We start from the raw sequence: 22,135 nt of genomic DNA on the forward strand, positions 1-22,135 counted from the left end.
TTGCGCTCCTCCTAAAATTTTTTGGAAGAACATCGATAAAATTAGCTCTGAATTTTTAAACATAATTAAAATGTATGACTTAATTAATCTCAAATATAAATTTATGTTGAAATATATTTTGATTAAGTGAAAAATTATATTTATAAGTTAAGTAAAATTAGTTTTAAAAATATTATAAACCATTATACGTAATTACGATATATAATTAAGTTAGTTTAAACTATAAATAGACATTACAACATATTTTTCATATAGAATTAACTTTCCATTGGCAAATTAAAGGAGAGTAACCAAGCCTATTTATATAGCAACTACGACCCAAAGCCTTTTGATGGGACGATTTCGTACTTCAGTAAATGAGAAATCAGTTCTACAACTGTAAAACGGATCAATCTTCTACTTTCTCTTTCTGTCACGGCCAAACTAACACTATATAGATACAGTAAAAAGAGAAAAATGATAAACAAGCAAAGCATCATTGATAGAAAATCCTTCCGTGCTCAGATACAATTAAAAGCATAACGAGCACCAGATGTAAGCACAACAGCACAAAATAACTGTAAGCAATCCACGGATGATAATAAGATAACTCATAATATAACTAGAAAATCAAGTAGCTCAAAATATACAGTGAGATGATCAATCTTAGTTATCGTCTCAAATATGAGAGGTGTTGCGTAAACACAGAATCCCTAAAAACCCAAAGCCAATGGAAAGAAAGGAGCATAAACGTGAAAAAGAAAAACAAATTGACAATCACGGTTTTTCCTAAGCTTCAACAAACTGTACAGAATACTGGGACAAACGTGCTGCTGTCAAATCAGATACACAGATACATAGATCAAGAATATTAACACCATGGACTGCACAATTTGGTTGGCACTGATAAAGACAACTAAATCTGCAGAATATCAGTATTATCTTATGGCTAACTGTTAAGCCTGCAACCATTGTCCATACAACTTATTCATCTAACTCCTCTATCTGTGCCCGCTTCTCAGCGGCTATCTTCCTGATAAAGAAGCCCCACCTCATTGCTGCCTTGATCTTCAGCCATCCCACAACAGCTCTGCCTGGGCGAGAGCGATCCTCATCATAGTTCGGTATACTGGGAGATGGCATGAATGATGGGAATGAAAAGCCATCCTCAGCACTCATGGAGCCATGACCTCCCATGCTGAAGAGGCGAAGCAACTGCTGCATATCTTCATTCTCTAGCATCTCGTGACTTCTGAAGCGGATTTCTTCTTCCGAAAAGAATTCATCAGCCCCCTTGTCCCTGTTGTGGGACCAATCATCAAAAGGATTTATAGCAGAAGAGCTGCCAGCATGGAACCCTGATGTCGATGATTGAGGAGGACCAAGAGCTAACCCAACGGTGCCATGATCATTACTAGTGCTTTGGGTTTGGTGAGCATTGCTGATTAATTGGTCATTCGACACATATAATGAGCTATCGAACTGATTCCGGGAGCTGGAGTTTGGAATCAATGACTGGGTTGGATATCGTGTTACTATATTATTATCGTTGTAACCTGAAAAGGCATTGTATTAGCATACATTTGCAACTCAAGATCATCACAAAGCTTGCAAGCAAACAAATTCATTCATGTGTATGCAGTAGTTCCCTTGAGGGGGTGGGGGGATTCATTTTTTGAAATATCGTTTTTTATCTTGAAATCTGTACTCAGAAATCATATTTTGAGACACAAAAGTAACTGAATCTGAGAACCGCAGCCCAACAGCAAAGAGTGATGGGGGTGAGCGGGGGAAGAGAGATCCATCAAATCAGAGTTCAAGGAAATGGTAATGCTTACCTCCAACAGGTATCCCTGAATTGATTTGCTGTTCAGAAGGAACAGACACTGGAAGGACCGGCAGTTGCAGTTGATGATCTAAACCACTACCATAATCAATTGACTCCACATGAAGTTCATTTTCAGAAGAAATTTTAGCATTCACGAGTGATTTGCCATCATAATCCACAACCTGATCCCAATTTTCATATGCTTTCTTCACCAATGAATCTACATAAACCTGGACATGTAAAAGCATTTTAAAGATTCCATAAGCTTACATTATTCCCAACTGAAAACTTTAAAGGAAACTGCAGACTTTGAGCCTTGGCAAGACTAAAATGTTACAGTCCTGATCATTATCTAGGATTTCTTAATCAGTAACATAACATTTACAGATTTACTTGTTCATTTGTGTTCAACATTTGTACGTTTGCAAGTGTGAGGGAAGAAGATACAGACAGCAATGCTGCATCAATTAAATTAATCAATTCAAGTATGCCAGTAATATTAGTACATGCTCAACTTTAGGAGAAGGACAAACTATTATACAGAACTACAGAAGCTCATCAAACACTTAAAGTCATAGCATTATCTATTGATATCAGCAGAAGAAACACATGACATGGACTAACCTTCTGGCTATCAGTGAGAGAATCAGCAGAATAGAATTGGTCTCCTGATATAAGGCCACGCAGCTCATAGATGTTGTTAAAAATAACGCCAACATTTCTTGCATCTTCTGGATAATAAACATAGAGCTTCCCACTTAGAACACATGTTTTTGCATGGTCTAAAAGAGCCTCCCACATCTTGTTTGACATACCACTCCCAAGGATCTACAGTTGAATGATATAAGAAAACAACTGGGAAAAGACCTAACTTCAAGATTAAGACGCAAAACCTAAACTTACATTCCGCAATCTTTGTTGATCTTTAACCACAAGCCGAAGAAAGTCTTCAACTGTGACTATTCCTGCACTATTCAGCTTCTTATGAAATGACCCATCCTTGCCTATCTTCTCCAATCTCCACACTTCATCAGTCAATGCAGGTGGATAATGCTTCTTATATACTGAGAAAAAGGTCAAAATATAAAATTTAAAAGATGCTATTACAGTGTAGGAGCAGGGAGAGCACTGATGCTAGAGAAAAACTAAAAGATGTAGAAGCATAACCCTACATTCTCCTCTATGATCTTTAACTATGAAAGCCACTGTCTTAGCTTCACGAATGCGTATGGACTCGCAAAAACCTGATGCAACCTTCAAGCCAAGCCTGAATTTCCGACTCCTTATCCAGCTGGAATTATCTGTAAATGTCAGTTCCCCTAATGTCCCAACTCCTTCCTTGAGTGTCACTTGCAGGTCCCCAGTTAACAAAGGTCTCTTTCCTTCACGTTCTTTTACCACATGGCTTTCAAAATCCTCCTGAGTCCAATCTTCATCATCTTCATTGTTAAAATCACCTTCAAGGACAACAACATCAAGTTTAACACAGGATTCAGGTCCAGATGTTACAATGCTTCCACTATTGGCATCAATCAGAACAACATGTATTGGAGCCCCCTGCTCGCCTTCCACTTTTCCTCCTGTGAATAGGGGAAGAGACAACCGGGACCTAAATTTCAGCTGCAAGCTTCTACCATCAGGGCCTTCAATCATTTTAGGAGGAGACCTGGAATTTTTAAACTGTTACAAGAAAATACCAGACTCACTGAGGTACTAAATTTAAACAACAGATGTTATGGTGGCATTGAAGTGGTGACAGTTTACATGTATTATGTTTGAAAGGATGGACATAATATTAGAAGAAGGGGGGGGGGAGGCAAATGGAGTTTAATTTTTATAATGCAACTTTCTTAATGATTAGCATTTGTAAAGAATTTCTTAAACCTTCCACTAAGTCTTGCAGGACCTAACTTTGCCAAAGCACGCTCCACTTCTTCACTGACCTGTTTCACATCAGTATTACTGAATCAATTAAGAACCAAATGCAGAAACTTACAAGTATAACATAATAAATTATATTACAGTATAATTCCGTATATGAATACAAAATAGCTCATTTTCCCAATCATGTGCCAAACTTGTTTTCACATTAGTGACCCATAATCATGACATTCCAAGAAGGAAGAATAAAGAAGTTAGATGGAACATTGAAAGAAAATTGTTTGTGCAATAAAAGTCCTAAACAACATTATTCAAGGGTAAAAATGGGTTTTTGAAGCCTCTATCATGGTAACAGCTCTAGCATGCAAAAAGGCTCTATTTTGGCAGCTATTGCAACCAGAATGGCCAGATACTATTGAAAACTGCTCCGCTATTTGAATCCCATAGTAGCTCAAGGCCTCAAGCCACTTCGCTTTGCTACTCCACTATAGCATGCTATTGATTACTATGGTGAACAATAGATCTCCTTAAGCAAGTAAACATAGTATATTATTTTAATTCCTTCATTAAAGAACACGACATTTTACAAATAAGTATGTTTCTAATAGCATATCAGATGACAACTTCAGAAATTGATGTAATGAGTAAAAATGGCTTCCAGCTGGAGTAAAAAGGAAATGAATTCGTAGAATGCATAGCCCCCACACCAAAAAAATAAGCATGTCAAAAAGAAAAGTATATAGCAGAAAATAGTGAGAAAGTAGTGTCAAGCCAACTGTCTTACAACTCTACGAAGAATGGGTTCTAAAGATGAGCAAAGCTTCTGCAAACTGTCCACCTTCAGAGCTTCCACAATTACACTGCGAAAAGTATGTGCATCAATCAATTATATGAAACTAACAATAAATATAAATTAGAAACAACTAGATGAATTATAATTAATAAGAAATAAAACCCTATTTCAATATAAGTTTATAAACAATCATATAACTATTTAAGTTTATAAGCATATATATTGATTTACTTGAAATAAATACTGAAACATTTCATTTGTTATAAGTTACTGAATACTCATTTGATCATAACTTTCAAGAAAGTTTTTAGAGTGCATTAGAACAAACAAAAAAGTCATTAACAAACAATAGAAAAACATGCTCAGATAAGTAAACATGAGGGAAAATTTTAAATTTTTTTATGGACAATGACTTCAGATTATACACTAGGAAATGCTTTCACCTATGTGCTTCATAATATCAAGCCAAGAACCTTTGTTGCCAAGGAAACAAGTTTCGATTGTTTTTGAAGAGGTGGTAATACACTTTTTATATCATAAGCAAAGATACAATCTCTCAATTCACAATATTTATTATTATATTCCGAGTGACAACCTTTTTACAAGAGACTTTTATTAAAGAAGGAAGAATATTAGAGAAGAAAATGAGCAAGATACACAATCAAATATTAAGCATTCTTACTTTAAAAAAGGGCAAAAAAGCAGCAGTCAGAGAAAACAAGAAAAACAAATCAACTAACAGTTGCAACCTTAGTTAACTTTGCTTGGCCATTCAAATAACTGTTTTAAGCACAAGGATGATTTAGAAATATCAGAAAGAATCCTTCAAATGCATGACACAGTGATACTCAAAATGGAATCAAAACCATCAAGAAGAGCATTTTCACACAAGCCACTACAGTGAAAAGATGATAACGGGATGTCTCAAGCACTGGTAACAAGTAATATTCCATTCAAAACGACAATTGACAACAAAAAGTTCCATCGTTACAGCATTTTAGGAAGATAGCCACAGTCAATCAGACTCAAGTAGCTAATTAGGGGTAAAAAATTAGTAATAGTGATATAATTAACCAGCACTCAAAATATCTTCAGAAGTATATTGTTCAATTACAGAGGCATTGACATTCTTTTGACCTGCTTCCAACTGGGAATCAGTACAAACAGCACCTTACATGTTTAATTAGAACTAGCACTCCACACACACCCGCAAAAAATATCATCAATTGCTCAGATTAAATAATTAATGCAAAATAGTGACCAAGTCAAAATTAAAATCCCACCACCCCCACCCCAAACTTAAAAGGTGGATTCAGAATGGAAATTAAAGGAAGCACACAATTGAAAAACGAAGAGTAATTAATTTACCTGGCAAGAGCAGGCCTCTTTCGTTCAGGCTGGTCATCTTCTCCACCCTCCAGGCTCCTTTTCCCCATACTAATTGCGTCGGTTGTTGGTTTCTTCATTTACACTCTCTCCTCCAATAATACCTAAATTACCAAATCTGCAACCACTCAAAAACCACAGAAACTCACCACTATCACCTACACTAAAACAAAAAACTAACAAACAACGAAACCCTAGCAGCTACAGCGCCCGAAAAGACGAAACTCATAACAGATCTAGATTACAAGAACAAAACAAATTAAACTCGAATTTCACGAAAAAAAAAACCTTCAAATTGCGCACGTGTGAAACCCCAAATATGCAACCTCTAGCAGCAAACTTCCGAAAAACAAAAGAAAAAAAAAGTCAGTAACGAAGTAAAAGAAAAAAAAAGTTGTTTTGGTCGAGCTGAAAAATTGAAGAAAAAACGGGACAAAGCAAAGGTAAAACATAAAGCAAGAAAACGAAGGTGCTACTACCTGAGGCTGAGAGATAAAACTTGAGTGTTCGGGGGGAGAGAGAAAATGAATTACATGAAATGAGTTTTGGTTTTGCCTTAGTTGGAATTGAAAGTCCAACAGTTTCAGTTCGTTCATGTAGTTATGGTCTACTATGGCGACTTTCAACTTGAGGGAGGAATAATCGCCTACTTTGCGGAACAATGTTCCTTATCAGAATTAATAATGTCTTACTCACGCGTATGATGATCCTAATCTTTTTATTTAACGATGATGCGCTTATTGCGTTGTTTTGATCATTGGTACAGGATTATTACACCTGTTAAGTCCGAGGCAGGACCGTGTTTATGAGTTTTTGTGGCTTATTTATTATTAGTAATTGATTTATCTCGTACGACCCTTGTCGTGCAATCGTAGCCGTATGTTTGGTGGATGAGATTAGAAAAACGAAGGAAAAGGGAACACTTGCTAGGTACGTACGTCACTGCAGACATCCTGTACTCTCCGATCACGTCACCGAGCTAACATCATCACTTTACTTTTGTTGTGGATAGCAGCATGCCACAACCACAACAACACAAGTTCCGATTAAGGAATAAAAAATAGCAAATTTTATTAATATATTTTTATTATAATTTTAACAAAAGAATTTAATGTTCTTAACACATTTGTTGTTAGAGTTATATTATTAAATCCAGTAAAAAAAAGTTATATTACTAAATACAGTGCATAATATTACATTAGTTGTCATATTGAAAAGACATGAATAATTTGTCCTATCATTGAAATGATACATATTTTGCGGGCGGGAGCACTAGAGAATTCCGTTGTTTGCACTCTTTAATTAATAACCACTCGTAAGGATAGGAGAATAAATTAACAATTCAACAGCATGTTGGCAGTGTCACCCATTAGGATTCAGTGTATATAGATGGATACGGAGAGGGAGAGAGAGAGAGAGAGAGAGAGTTTGGTTTTGCAATTAATTAATCCTCATTAATTGTAAATTCTAAATCCTAATTGAGGGTGAGGAACAGAATATAGTAATACGGTATTGGTCCACATTTTTTGTTTTATTACAATTAAAAATTAAAAACGCGAGGATTCACAAAAATCAGTGTTTGGGGTGTAAGAAAACTGCGCTGGAGCAGTTTGAAAGCTGTTGGCTGGCGTTAACTAACTCAATTTGGGTTTGCCAAATCGAGCAAAATGTTGGAATGCATTTCAGTAATTAAACATCCAAAAAAATCTGCGAAATTGTTCTTTTTTTTTTTCGATCGACTTATCGATGGCTTTTCTAAAAAAATAATTGTTACTGAATAATTATATCTTCTTTAAATACATTTTCCATAAAAAAAGAGAAAAAATACAAATCAATCAAATTTCTTCTATAAACTTAAAATCAATTTATAAGCTTATTTTTTTATAAAAATTCTTCAATCTAACTTCTCTAAAAACTGTATTGCATAGGTTAATTTTAACTTATTAAAAAAACACAATTAATTTTTTTCTATAAGCATTTATGAAATAATTATCCATTAATGCCGTTTGTTATTCATGCAAGTTATAAACTACAATATTTTTTTTTGTCAATCTGCAATGCTTTTGTCTATCCATTTTTTCAGAATCTAAAGAAAAAAAAGTCCACATTCTGTAAAATATACTACTTATATTTTTGTAGTCCATAATAATGTTTGTCAGTCACATAATTTAAAACAGTTTATCTCACGTTCTCTAAGAAAAAATTAGTCATCAACTGTCATCGACAAAGTCTTAGATACTTCGCACATAACTTTGTAACAAAAAAATGGTTTAAATTATGTATATACTGAATCTAACATTAAATAAATCATTTTTAATAAAAGCTTATAATAACTTGTAACATTCTAACAATAATACTATAAATCACAAAAAAAAAGAGAATAAGCTTAGGCTATGTTTAATTTATTCTGGTTTTGTTTTCAGTTAATATAATTTTATTAATTACAAAACTATTGCTTTTTTCCAAAAATATTGAAAGAAAATGATAAAATATTCTAACCATTTTATTAATAACATCTTAAAAATAGGAAGGGGGGAGGGGATTGAAATAAGATACATTTTATATTTATAAACTTACCTAAAATCCATAACAGGAATATTAGACTTATCCACTAAGGGATTCTCAGTTCTTACATACGTCAAACTCTTCAAGCCGCGTATCAAGTTTGACGAGTAATTGATTGCAAACTTCTTCTCGTGTATACACCATCTTCCTTACGCTTCTCAAGAAGTGGTCTTGCATACAACGATCCATACCTGTGTATAACTTTATTTAGAAGAAAACCTCCTGAAGGATCAAGAAGTGCTCAAAATTAATGGTTTATTTGTACATTTTACCCATCAAAAGGTTAAAAAGTTTTTGTAACAAAACAAGAATTTGAAAATAAAAAACCACAGGGTAACATAAGGACATGACCAAGAGATATTGTGTCAATCTATAGGTTGCTAAAATCAAAACCATCTTTTCTCCGAGAGGTTCCTTTTACCTCTTGTAATAGTTTTGTAGGGGAATTTAATATCATAACTACCAAAACTACAGCAGTAGCAAAGTTAGTAACTCTTGTTTGACACAGTTATACATAATGCTCATTAAGCTTTCTAACATGAATTCTGGAACAAGAAATGCACAAAACTATTGAAAAGGGGAAAGGATAAAGTTGATAAATTTATAACTGGCATTGTTGCCTTGTGCTTTTAATTCCAAGGCACATGAAGTTCCCAAAGCAATTACTCTTAGAATTGCAGGGTGCATGTGATGAGATCCGGTGAACCATTGCATCATCCCATAACTGCAAATGCACAATAGAAGTTTGATCAAATGAACACTACTCTATAGCGAACAATAACATAATTTATTAAGGCAGTGGGCAGCCATATCGAATTCCATATGAAAAGCTTCCAATGCTAACTTTGCCAAGTCCCATGATTACTGGAACAAACCATGTCAAATGTCTATGGAAACTAGAACATGTAAGTATCGTTTGTTTCATGAAAGATACAATGAGGACCACTAATTAGTATTACCATATCTTTTTTATTTAAATCTTGAATTATTTTTTGTTTATTTATTCTTGTTGATTTATCTTTATTGAAAAACCTATCTGATAATTTTTAGTGAATTTTTTTTTTCAATTATGTTTTTTTCGTTCAAAAAATTTGAATTTAAGACTTTGCTTAAGGGATATGTGAGCTTAATAGGTCCGATAGAAATATTATCAACAAGAAATTAAGTTTAGAAAACTTGTGTTAGTTTGGGAGGGGCTCTCTCAAGGATGAGTCCGTTTCTCATTTTTACTCTAGGTTGCAAGAAATATCCCATTTCTAGGTCCCTCGGTCACTCCTATCATTCCTATGCGAAGGTCCATAGTCCATAACAGACTACATGGTGGCAGAAATGTTTCAATCATAATCAGCAGAAAATGTACCACTTTTTATCTTTGTTGTAACAATCAATAGAAAAATTTATCCAAAGCAACAAGAATGTCCAAGAAAGATTTCCATCATGTTGGACATTTACTTTATGAATTCCTTCAATTTTATTTTAAATTGAATACAGAAGCTATATATTCATCTAATAATGGCAAGCAAAAGTAAAGTGAAGAGGCTAGAAAGGAAATACTAAACATTTGTCCAATTTATAATTAGCAAAAACACGAACGCACAAATTCAAAAATGCATGATAGATGGTAATAACAAGTGAATAACAAATCCTTGTTTCATTACATGACAAGAAATACATTAAAAAAAATGGTTGGTGTATTGTCATCCATAGTCATATAACCTTGAAAAAGATTACTAGAAAATATAAACTAAATATATGCTGTTCTGGGTTTTAATTTATTATGTGGAGTAAGAAGCTAATAATATAATAAGTTCAGAGGAACAAAATCACAGTAATCATACCTCCCTGAGTAATCTTCCTTCAGAAGTGATGTTAGGGTTGGAATAAGGATCTTTAAACCATTGGATTGATTTAACAGCAGCAGCGCAGCCCATAGCATGTGCAGAGTACGAATGTCCATGCAAAAGGGCCTTGAGCTAACCAAAACAAGAGTATATATACATCACTATTATTAATATTATGTCATCAAAACACTGTCCAGGAACTTTGCTTCGCATGAACACAATACTAGTAAGACCAAAAATAATGAGCAAATTAATACTAATAGAACCTGGTATTTTATTAATAAGAATAGCAGATTTCTCCTTTAAATACAGTGCCTAACTTGTAGAACTTCAAGGGGGTCTGCACCTCCCAATGTACAAAGACTCCAATGCTCTCATAAATGACAACATGACCTCTTTCCTTCACCTCCCTTTTTATTTATAGGAAACATGCTTTATTCCTTCAACCAACTAACCTAACTAACTACTGGGGGTATCTATCAAAGATTCACGAACATTGCTTAAAATACAAATGGTGATGAAAAATAAAAATAAATAAGATTGCCTTCACAAGAAATCATGCAGTATATTTTCAGGCATTGGTTTACAAACGTACAAGAGCAATCAGAAAATCTACAATCAAGAATAAGAAATCATTTCAAGCTACTTAATAGTTTGTATAGATTGATAAATCATAAAAGAAATCAAATTGAAGATTAACAAAATAATTTTCATTGGATAATCGAATTATGACGGAATGCGACCAGCAAAAATGATACATTAGTTGTCAGTAATATCAGTATAATAACAAATCCATTCCGTCAGCACCAAAACCTAATAAAACAGCAGTTTCAGACTTTCCGTGTCTACTAGCCAACCTGCAAAAGAAAGTCTTCCAAAAAAAAAATTGCATTACCTTTGAGTCTCCAATAAATGAATCAAAAACAGCATTAAATCAATCATTAAATAAAAAAAAATATTTACTTATTACAATCATTAAATCTTAATAAAATGAAAGATGAGGATGATGATATTTTTAATATCAATTTTTTTTAAAAAAATATTGTATATATCTAAATGCAAATCTAAATCTAATATAAATATAAATTATATACAAATATAAATATCTATACTAATAGTAAAGAAAATACATCTATTTAGTGTGCACATGTCATTAAACAAATTTACCCTATTATTTCTTAAACTTGTCACTTTTTTCTTATCAACTTCTCATTTCTTTTTCTTTCTTTTATTATTATTTAAAAAATTTACAGAAACACAAAGTGTCTTCTTCCCCTAATATTTATAAAGATAATATTTTGAAAATAAATATTTATATAATCAAATAATACTGTATAATATATATATATATATATATATATATATATATATATATATGTTTTTTATATTAATATATTTAACTATGTTCCGTCTTTTATATATATATATATATATGAGGAGAGATAATTTTATAACAATAATATTTCATCCTTGTATTTTTTTGTTTTTTAAATCTAACAAATAAAATTAATGATTTATTATAACTAAGAAAATGGAATAATTATTCTTGACATAAAGTTAAATCTTCTTCTTAATATATACTTATATAAAGTTTTCTTAAAAAAAGATTATTAATTTATAATGTAAAATAATATTATTTCGTTACCAACAAGGCAACAACCCCACCAAAGTCTAACGTTTAATTTTAATTCGAAATAATTTGCAAACACATGACTCTATGAATTATCAATGAATCTGATGTTAACTTAAACTCTTAAAGTACAATTTACCACTATGAAATTCGCGACCTTACACAGAGATGAAAATATTCATAATTAAAACTTAAACCAGTGATGATCGACGAATGCTGACAATCGATATTTGATTTTGATAGGGAAAACAAATCAAAACAAAGATATTAAATAAATAGAGACAAAGAAGAAGCGATTGATAATGTCCGGCACAAGAAGGGTTTCGTCCGATACACACTCTCTCTCCGTCGAAATGGCCGCTTCTTCTTCCTCTCCCGACGAGCCTTCTCGCTCCGTCTTCCTCGGCGTCGACGTCGGCACCGGCAGCGCTCGTGCAGGTTCGCTTCCACCATTCACATATTGTTCCTGTTTCATGAGCTTTTTGCTTAAATGAATTGTGAATTTTAAGGTTTTGATTCATCGGAAGCTTGACGGTGTTCGTTTTTCAGTGTGCGTCTTTCTCTGTTTCGATTGCTAAACAGTATTGCTAGCCGCTGAAAGTGAAATTAGCATTTGGAGCAATAAACACTAATAGTGCTGCCGGTCCTATTGTCCTTTTCCTATCATGTTCACATGTTTGGAATTTTGGCCAATTGATATGACATTCACAATGACAAGTTCTAGTATAGATTTTAGAATAGGAGAGTTTCATTTAATTCTGGTACTTCAAATGGTTATTCTGAAATTTTGATATTAAACAACCTGATTCTCATTTTCTTGTTATACAACTGTGACAACGTTGTTTGAACTTAGAATCTCATGCAAATAACCTAATCCTTATTTAACTATCCTCAATTTTTATTTATTTATTTTTGAAAGTTATATTTATGCAGCCGACCCCACCAGCTGAATAAGGTTTTTGCTGTTGTTGTATTTTTGAAAGCTATATCTCTTTTACTTTTTCTTTTCTATTGCTTTCATTCAAACAGCCACTATTTTTACTTATTTACCTTCCTCAGTTTGAATAGAAGTGGTAGATTTTTTTTAAACTTACTATGTTATGTAGTATTGTGCTGCAGGAAGTGTATGCATAGGCTAATAAACTTTTAAGTCATTAGATGTGACAAAATGGTATAAATGATCTGGTCCTTTTATTGGTGATACTAATACAGGTCTATTTGACGAGGAAGGAAAGCTTCTTGGTTCATCTAGCAGCTCAATACAAATATGGAAAGACGGTGCCTGTGTTGAGGTAATTTTTTTCCTGGGTAACTGGACTTTCAGCAGATCCAAATGATTACCTGAAGGCTGAAGCTGGTGTTATAATAATCAATTACAGCATCTGGAAGAAATATCATGACACAATTGCATACCATGTTTTGTTGGTTGTGAAAATTAAAGGGTAAATGGACAGGATTTGTTTACTGTTACTATATATTGGCAAATGAAGCTAGCCTACAATATTGGCCATTTGCAAGGAAGGGTATAATCAGTCCTAAATTTGTGCTTCTGTTGCTCTGTGAGGCTATAGTATATACTAAAGTTTCTTGGATGGCTAGAGTTTCATGATGGAACCTTGTCTCTATAAGTTCAAATCAATCTGAATCATCTTTTGTGCTGATTTTGTAAATTGGGAAGGGATGCTTTTTAAGTTCACATTTAGTTCCTGATTTTGCATGTTGGTGATTTCCACTTTCAATGCTTTAATGTATATATTTTGTAATGTAGATTCATCTTTTTGTTCTAAACAGCAATCCTCTACAGATATATGGCTTGCAGTTTGTGCAGCTGTAAAAGCAGCTTGCTCTAAAGCTGAAGTTGCACCAACAGAAGTAAAGGGTATGGGATTTGCTGCTACTTGTTCTCTTGGTATGTTATAGTGTTGAAATTGTTGCTTTCCCCCCTTTACAACATGGAATATTTAGTTTTATGTGAAGTAACTGTAACTGACTGTTCATGGATTATGACAGTTGCTGTGGATTCCGACAGCTCACCTGTTTCAGTTTCTTGGAGTGGTGATTCAAGAAGAAATGTGATTGTATGGATGGATCATAGAGCTGTAGAACAAGCCGAAAGGATCAATTCCTCTAAATCACCTGTATTGGAGTACTGTGGTGGAGCTGTTTCACCTGAAATGGAGCCACCAAAGGTACTATCTAAACCGGTCTCATTATTTCACTATTGGTCACTGTGCATATTATACTGTCTAGTAACTTTTTCTTTTTAATCAGCAAATGTTAGTTTGTTAGTTTTGTTAGAAATGTCAGTTAGGGGGATTCGAACCTGCCACCTCTCCCCCCTCCCTTCTCCCTTCACCCTTCCCCAACCACTGGGCCAACCTTACCTCTCACACTGTCTAGTAACTTATATTGTAAGCATTCCAGCTTACATGCCTTTTGTTGTAAATTTTTTGGGTGCATATCTGTTGATGGCAATGATCACTGAAAGTTTTAAATAGCACCTCTGCAACTGTGATAGGGACTTGCCATCCATACTGGAATAAGTTTAGGAACATGATGATTAATCTGAGTGGGTGACCAGCTAGGCACAATTGATAGGATTGGTAGATTATCTTTTGACGGATTATTCTTTAACAGAAAAAAAGGGTTTTTCTCTCCAAACTTTTTATTTTTTTGATTCCCTTGTTATATGTATCATTGAGTTCTTGTTTGAACTTTTGCAGTATAATGTTTAAATAAACACATCTGTAAAAGAATTATATAACATAGGATTTACCTTTTGAAACTACTAAACTGTCATGTTCTGCACAATCCCACTTGTTCATATAATATATTATTAATTCATTTTAATTTATATTTTTTTTACTATGATGCAATTTTTACTGATTCTATTTTTGCTTTATAATTTTTTTTTATGTTTTCATACATCATAAGTAATTTATTAGATCATAGTTACATGAATTAGGACACCATAAAAATATTAGGAAAGGCCAATGGAACTTGTCTCTTGATGCCATTGTTTCCTCATAAATGTAAATTCACTTGAATGTTCTTTGATCTCATTTGTCAAACTCAATGGGTAAGTGTATGTAGATTAGAAGTCTCTACCATATGTCCCGAAACATATACGTATAGAGAAAGTGGGGAGAGGACCTACCCTTTCATGAAGGGTTCTAATGGCTCATTCATATCTTTTCATTAAGAGTCGTGTCTATTCAAATCATACCCTTTCATGAAGAGTTGAAATGGTACCACCTGTCATGATTCCATTCAATTATAGGCTACACCATTCAACTACACTCACCATGTGATGTCTAATATTCATTGATTACATTAGGGATATTTCAAGACACATGAAGATACCACTCAACCAATGTTTTAATAAATTAATGGAAGATCAATGTTTAGAAATATAATTTTCCAAGAATTTTTAATTATATAATCTAACTTTTCAGCTTCTATGGGTTAAAGAAAATTTGCAAGAATCTTGGTCAATGGTTTTCAGGTGGATGGACTTAAGCGATTGGTTGTCATACAGGTACTCTATGTAGTTGAAGTCTTCTCTATGTCCAAGATCGGTTTGTGTTTTAGTCTAGTGGCACTTCACTTGGATTAACTTTTAGTAATTCTACAGGGCAACCGGTGATGATACTCGCAGTCTATGCACCACAGTTTGTAAATGGACATATCTGGGTCATGCACACATGCAGCATGTCAATGATAAAGAGTCTCGAGACATGGAAGCTTGTGGATGGGATGATGATTTTTGGGAGGAAATTGGTTTGGGTGATCTTATTGAAGGACATCATGCGAAGATAGGTATTCATCTTATTAACATTGGCCTTGTTAAGAACTAACTAATGCATGTGCTTGTTGGACTTGAAGTGTGGATACAACTATAGTTGAATGGCTCAAACACGTTTGCTTGTTTATAGAGGCTTTTGATATTATGTCAACAGCCATCTCAAAAAGTTTAACCTATTAGGGGAAAGCATATGAAAACATAGAGGAAGGAATTCAGTTACTATAGGTGTAAGTCATGGACACTTTTCTCAATAACTTTTATATAACATGAGTTTAACAAATATAGCCATTAAATCATGTGATATTATCTTGATGATCATCTATGCCAAATTTTAGATAAAATTAATAGGTATATAATTTTATAGTCAATGTTTACTTATACTTTAAAAATACACAATACTTTAAAATAAAGTTAATTTGATGACTTATCAATTAACTTTTAAATTGTATAAAATTTTATAAACTTGATATACTTTAATAAGAACTTTTAAATTTTTATTCAGTAGACAGATTAAACAGAGTGAGTTTAATGAAACTTATTTCTAGAGTAAATGAATCCTCATTCTGTGTGTGCATGTCTGTAAATGGATCCCACCCTCTGGAGTAAATGCTACATATTTTTGTATTCCTTATCTGCAAATGAATTTCTTTCTGTCTAAAGTTTCAAATAATTTTTTTTTTTACAATTAATGACCTCTTTGACTGGGATTATTAGATTATATCAAATTTTTATTACTTGTCTAGCAATTTTTTAGTTTCAGGAAATAATCTAGTGGAATATTTTGTGCAACTGCAAGCTGTGTCCGTTCACCTTAGCTTTAATATTGAACTCAATTTTTTTCTCCCTTTGGAAGTTCAATATGGAGAAACAATGTTAGGGTTCAATATGATTATTTTATGATTAATTTGAATTTTGTTAATTGCACATTTATTGAAGAGTTCTTGTGTTTTCTCATGCTTGATCAGTTGATTTGATGAAAAATGGTGTCAGTAAGCTTATGATTAATCATCTATATTTGTGCCATTAATTGCTGCTTCTGTCTTCCCACTGCTTAACTTGATAGTGAATCATAATAACAGGACGAAGTGTTGCTTTCCCTGGCCATCCTTTGGGTTCTGGCCTTACTCCTACTGCAGCAAAGGCAAGAACTTTTGCATTATTTTGAAGTTTGAACTGGTGCTTTCTGAGATTCACTAACAAAGCTAACATACATTGTTTAGTTGGAAAAATAAACAACCTTCCTCCATCTATGGAGATTGGTTCAGTTTGATGTAACAAACTTCTTTGACATGGCTGGTTTTTTAATACTTCTGATTGGTTGAAATTTTCAGGAACTGGGTCTGGTACCAGGAATTCCTGTTGGGACATCATTAATTGATGCTCATGCTGGTGGCGTGGGGGTAATTGAAAGTGTGCCACCATCAGAAGCTGAAGGTTGTCATCACATACTATACACTTGTGATTGTAACTTGTAAGATTTGGATAAAGCAGTTGTATTTCTTAACTAAAAGGATTTCTACATCTTTAGAACATGACATGGAAGCAATTTGCAACCGTATGGTGTTAGTTTGTGGAACTTCTACATGCCATATGGCTGTATCGCGGAGCAAATTGTTCATACCTGGGGTTTGGGGTCCATTTTGGTCAGGTACACTATACTATTTTCTCTATTTTATGAATTAAATCTCAATTGTGGATGACATTGTACTTTTTTCTTTTGGACACATTTGAAACAATCATGGTCCGTTGATTATCTTTTAGGGTATCTATCGTTGCAATTCATGCCGTTTAAAGTGAGAAATGAAAATTTCTTTCTTTTTTTAATAATATTTGGAAGTTTCTTGGCTGTGGTTGAAAATTCATGGATTAAATTTGCTTTGGTTGGAACCTGGATCTGGAATGTATTTGTTCGGGTTGAATGTTTGTCTCATTTTATCATTGATATTTCATACTTTTGTGACTGTATTCTTGTTAGCTCCATTCATGTATGTCTTTGTAAAGATATCTGTGTGGCTACTTGTGATTAGTTCCTTTTTGTGGAACATTGATATTGGGATAAAACGTAAGTAGTAACTGAAGTTGGAGTTTACATTTGACAGGATCACCTGAAGGAATAACCTGTTTAATTTTCATTTTAATCTATTGTATTTAAGATTGATTAAAGCACTCATCACTGCTTCTCTTGTATCTTCTATGTTGTGGTGCATTTTTTCTCTATCCGAACTTTCAGCAATGGTACCAGAATATTGGCTAACGGAAGGTGGGCAGAGTGCTACTGGTGCATTATTGGATCATATAATTGAAAACCATGCTGCTTCTGCACGCCTTGCAAATCAAGCTGCTACCCAAAGTAAGATTTTTTCTTCAACAAGTCTGATTTTGAGAAATGTCTTAACAAGACTACTTCTCTATGTAATATTTCAGAGATTTCATTGTTTGAGCTTCTGAACAAGATGTTGGAAACAATGATAGTTGAGCTGAACCTATCCTTTATTGCTGCCTTGACTGAAGATGTACATGTTCTTCCTGACTTCCATGGGAATAGGTATTTTGCAATGAACAACAGCTTTCCTCCTGTCATGCCATAGTGGCTTCCAAATAATAGGCTGATATATATTATGGTCCAGGTCACCCATTGCAGATCCAAAAGCAAAAGGAGTCATCTATGGTTTGACACTTGACACAAGTGACAAACAGTTGGCTCTTCTTTACCTGGCTACTGTGCAGGGCATTGCATATGGCACACGTCACATTGTAGAGCATTGCAATGCTCATGGTCACAAAGTAAGGATCTGCCAGAAGTATGTTGCACACTGGTTGTACTGACAAGTTTAGAGATAAATAAAAATAAAATCATATTCTACCAGTTTTTTTTTTTTGGCAGGGGGGGTGGGGGGGAGTAAGGTTTAATAATACTAATACCTTTAATTTCAAAGAAATGATTGATTGAAATTTCTAACTTACACTTAGAAAACCTATTCTGGAAAGTGAGAGAAATCCTCTGCACTACAATTTTTTGTATCATAATGCTCAGATTATAGTGTAGGCAAGGAAGTTAATCTATGGCGCTCAATTTTGTATTATGTCATTTGATAGGAACCCAATAATAAATAGTGAAAACCAAATGATATTCTGTTGTATTTTATATATGCTTCAAAGCATGAAGGGATTACAGAAGAAGAAAAAGAACAACACCAGAAAGGTAGAAAATAGCTACTGCTAACACCTTCCCAGGGAAAAGCTTCTAAAGAAAAACGCCTCCATCCCCAGCTTACTGATGAACTAGATAATAATCATTCTCACTCTCTCTCCTCTAGGCTAGCTAACCTCTCTTAAATTATCATTGTCATTTCACTATGCCCATTGGGTGTTACTCAGTAACTGACTCCCACTAGCCCTGCCACCTTAACCCCTTTCTTCAGCTTTCTTGTGTATACCTTCCAAACCTTTGGTCCCTGACACAATTGGTCTGCTGTCGGTCATTTAAGGACCATCTTTTATATTCTGGTTATTAACATCACTTTAGTAGTATCCTTACAAGTAGCTAAAAATTAATTGTATAATTGTTATATATCCCTGTTATGTTCCCAAGTCATTACTTGTTTGTTGATGCAGAGTTGATGGATTTTATTACCATAATTGTTCTGCTTTTGCTTGTAGATAAACACACTACTTGCATGTGGCGGCCTTTCAAAGAATCCTATCTTCATGCAGGAACATGCTGATATTATTGGTATGTGTTGAGGAGTGGGGTGGGTAGGATGTTTGCATTAACTCAGATAATCATATCTTTGTGTTACATGTTCTATATCAACCTTATTCTATGTAAAGAATGACATTCAGTGTACTCCAGTTTTAAAATATTAGCAAAGTTATGCCAGTATCTAGGGTTGCTCACATAGTAACAGGACAGTCTAGTTTGATGGTCAACCTAGAAAAAAAATCATACTTCACTCTTCGATGTAGAGTTTCAAGCCAAAAGATAAGGTACATGCACATTGGGAATTGAATTTTTTTATCAATAAGGCTTAGGTAGTTTAAATGCAAAGTGAAAAATTGCATTTTACTAGATGAAGACTATTTGAATGGATGCATTAGAAGTTGTTTTTGTTTCAACTTCCAAGAGAACTTATTTACTATAGTTAGTGGCAATCTTCACTATAAATAGAGAAGAGAATTAATGGAGAAACAACACTATAAATAGAGAAGATAATTAGTGGAGAAACAACACATGAAGGGAGAGTGTGCGAGAAGAGAGATTGTGAAACAAAGTCAGTTTGTTAAGAGAAAAGTGTCTTTGTGTGAGAGTGTTATCATTTCTTGTAACCATTGAGTGGGATACTCGGGTTTGTAAAGTGATACACTATTTGGAGTGGGATTATAATCTTGTAATCATTTTTGTGATAGTAAAATACTTTTTGAGACGACTCCGTGGACGTAGGAAGAGGTACCGAACCACGTTAAATTCTTTTGTTTGTTATTATTTTTCTTACGAATGTAATCTTTGTTGTGTTCACATAATCCTGTGTGTGTGGGTAATTTTATTTGTGGGAGCTTTGATTATCCAACAGTTTTTTTCAATAATAATGAATCTTGTTTATAATTTTCCAAGGTTGCCCTATAATTCTTCCAAGGGAAAGTGAATCTGTGCTCTTGGGTGCTGCTATTCTGGGTGCCGTTGCTACAAGAAAATATCATAGCCTTAGCGAGGCCATGAAAGCCCTGAATGCAGCTGGCCAGGTGTGGATGCCTTTTTTGTGTGTGTTAAAATATTGAATAAAAAAGTACAATTAGTTTTTTATTTTCAGATTAGAAATCAAGTTCAATTTCATTAAATTACATGTAGTGTGGTACTTTCCATATAGTTCTTAATGCTGTGTAATAAAAATTTATGTAACTTGATGCTAAAGTTGGAAGTATTAGGAACTGAAATGTGTAGTTAAATTAGAATAAATAACGTAGTATTAGTTCAAATATCTCTAAGGTTTAAAAAAATGTTAAAGAAATAATCATTTATCACCGACTTTGCACATACAATAGGTCAGTTCCTTGTGAAACTACTACCGATTTTGCATTTTTTTTGTTAGGCCTGGTGTTTTTGTTAACGAAATAAAACCGATGCTACCACTAGTTTTCCATGAACGGCTAATGGTGTACATGAATTTTGGCAGGTCATTCATCCATCTAAGGATCCAAAGGTAAAAAAGTACCATGATGCCAAATACAAGATCTTCCGTGGCCTTTATGAACAGCAGTTCTCATATCGTTCTACGATGGCCCAAGCCTTGTCATAGCTTTGCAGAATGTTTTGACTCAAACTGTCAATTGCAGTTAGGTGCTCCTTGCGAAGATTGTATATTCATGCTTCAAGAATTAAAGTCATTGGGATGGAGAAAGAAATTATGGCCTGAATACGAATACTGCCATTTTGACGAAGATCGGTTTTCAATTTGGGTGGCAGGTTAGACATTGAACATCAGAGATACAAGGAAAAATAATCACCAATACTATGGTTAAAATTCTTATAGAAATTTTATGTACAGGCTCACTGGCATCTTATTTTCTCCCTTGAACGCCTTGCGCACACTTATCAAAATAAAATAAAAAAAATAGGCAGCTGCTACTGCTAGTATACATACTGTACAAATATAGCGAGTTTGATACTTGGATAACATCATTGTTCTAAGTTGTACCATATGACTTCCTTCGATTTATTTGGAATTCTTGGAACCCTCCGTCGTAGCCCCATAATTCTTAGTCAGATATGATTTTGGGCTTGAATATTACGAAATCAATGAATTAAATTTATAATGATTTTGGGGGGGGGGGGGGGGGGAGGGGAAATATGGTGTTGTGATGTAGTATGTAGCTATGGACAACCTTATAACATAACGATTGATTACTTTTTTTTTTTATAACATGTAACGATTGATTATTGTAATTATAAAAAATATTTTATAAATTTAGTAAACTGATCACCGTATTATATAAAATTAAAACTAAAATTTATATAAGATTTAATGATTTAATTGATATGTTAAATTAAAAATATATTTATTATAATCATCTTAATTATTATAATTATGTATATTATGAATTAGAAATAAAATAAAATAAAATTATTTCAATGGCATTTTGGCAAGAAAAAAGTAGGTTTAATGTTACCACGTATTGTTTTATATTAATAATATAATTGATTGATATTATATGATTAATTCATTATTTATTACTTCCTTAAACAATACTCTTACAACATTTATTAGCAACAAGGCTCAAATCAATATGATATATAGCATAAGAACTACTTGCCATAACAGATCTTTTTTTCATTTGATTGACTCCTCAAATTAAATATATATATATAACCATGGTATAGAGTGCGTCTAATGAATCAAATTTAATTTGTTAATTTTTCCTCCACTAAAAC

General features: G+C 33.5%; 2 protein-coding genes across 7 annotated transcripts; one reads left to right on the forward strand and one right to left on the reverse strand.

Annotated features, from left to right (window-relative positions):
* Nucleotides 1-575: 575 nt before the first annotated feature.
* Nucleotides 576-6,661, reverse strand: LOC100803029 (calmodulin-binding protein 60 B). Of its 3 annotated transcripts, none has more exons than XM_003549445.4 (10): nt 6,347-6,661; nt 6,156-6,206; nt 5,850-5,985; nt 4,473-4,548; nt 3,692-3,750; nt 2,980-3,473; nt 2,711-2,871; nt 2,432-2,635; nt 1,818-2,037; nt 576-1,535 (listed from the first exon to the last, which is right to left on the reverse strand). In XM_003549445.4, exons 3-10 carry the CDS (start codon nt 5,945-5,947, stop codon nt 964-966), a joined length of 1,884 nt encoding a protein of 627 aa, XP_003549493.1. In that variant the 5' UTR covers nt 5,948-5,985; nt 6,156-6,206; nt 6,347-6,661; the 3' UTR covers nt 576-963. The 3 variants fall into 3 exon arrangements, with proteins under 3 accessions (XP_003549493.1, XP_006600498.1, XP_025982226.1); XM_006600435.3 differs by having other exon boundaries at nt 5,850-5,971; nt 6,347-6,637; XM_026126441.2 differs by lacking the exons at nt 5,850-5,985; nt 6,156-6,206; nt 6,347-6,661 and having other exon boundaries at nt 2,980-3,487; nt 4,473-4,551.
* Nucleotides 6,662-12,022: 5,361 nt separating this feature from the next.
* On the forward strand, nt 12,023-21,429 carry LOC100802163 (FGGY carbohydrate kinase domain-containing protein). 4 transcript variants are annotated; one of them, XM_006600436.3, is made up of 15 exons: nt 12,023-12,341; nt 13,116-13,195; nt 13,695-13,812; nt 13,914-14,092; nt 15,359-15,441; nt 15,538-15,722; nt 16,788-16,849; nt 17,040-17,142; nt 17,237-17,356; nt 17,939-18,058; nt 18,133-18,253; nt 18,336-18,492; nt 19,369-19,441; nt 20,321-20,448; nt 20,880-21,429. In XM_006600436.3, exons 1-15 carry the CDS (start codon nt 12,206-12,208, stop codon nt 21,000-21,002), a joined length of 1,788 nt encoding a protein of 595 aa, XP_006600499.1. In that variant the 5' UTR covers nt 12,023-12,205; the 3' UTR covers nt 21,003-21,429. The 4 variants fall into 4 exon arrangements, with proteins under 4 accessions (XP_006600499.1, XP_040866999.1, XP_014625231.1 ...); XM_041011065.1 differs by having other exon boundaries at nt 13,695-13,782; XM_014769745.2 differs by lacking the exon at nt 12,023-12,341 and having other exon boundaries at nt 13,708-13,812.
* Nucleotides 21,430-22,135: the final 706 nt, after the last annotated feature.

The sequence above is a fragment of the Glycine max genome, chromosome 17, assembly GCF_000004515.6.
Source record: "Glycine max cultivar Williams 82 chromosome 17, Glycine_max_v4.0, whole genome shotgun sequence".
Lineage (NCBI taxonomy): Eukaryota > Viridiplantae > Streptophyta > Magnoliopsida > Fabales > Fabaceae > Glycine > Glycine max.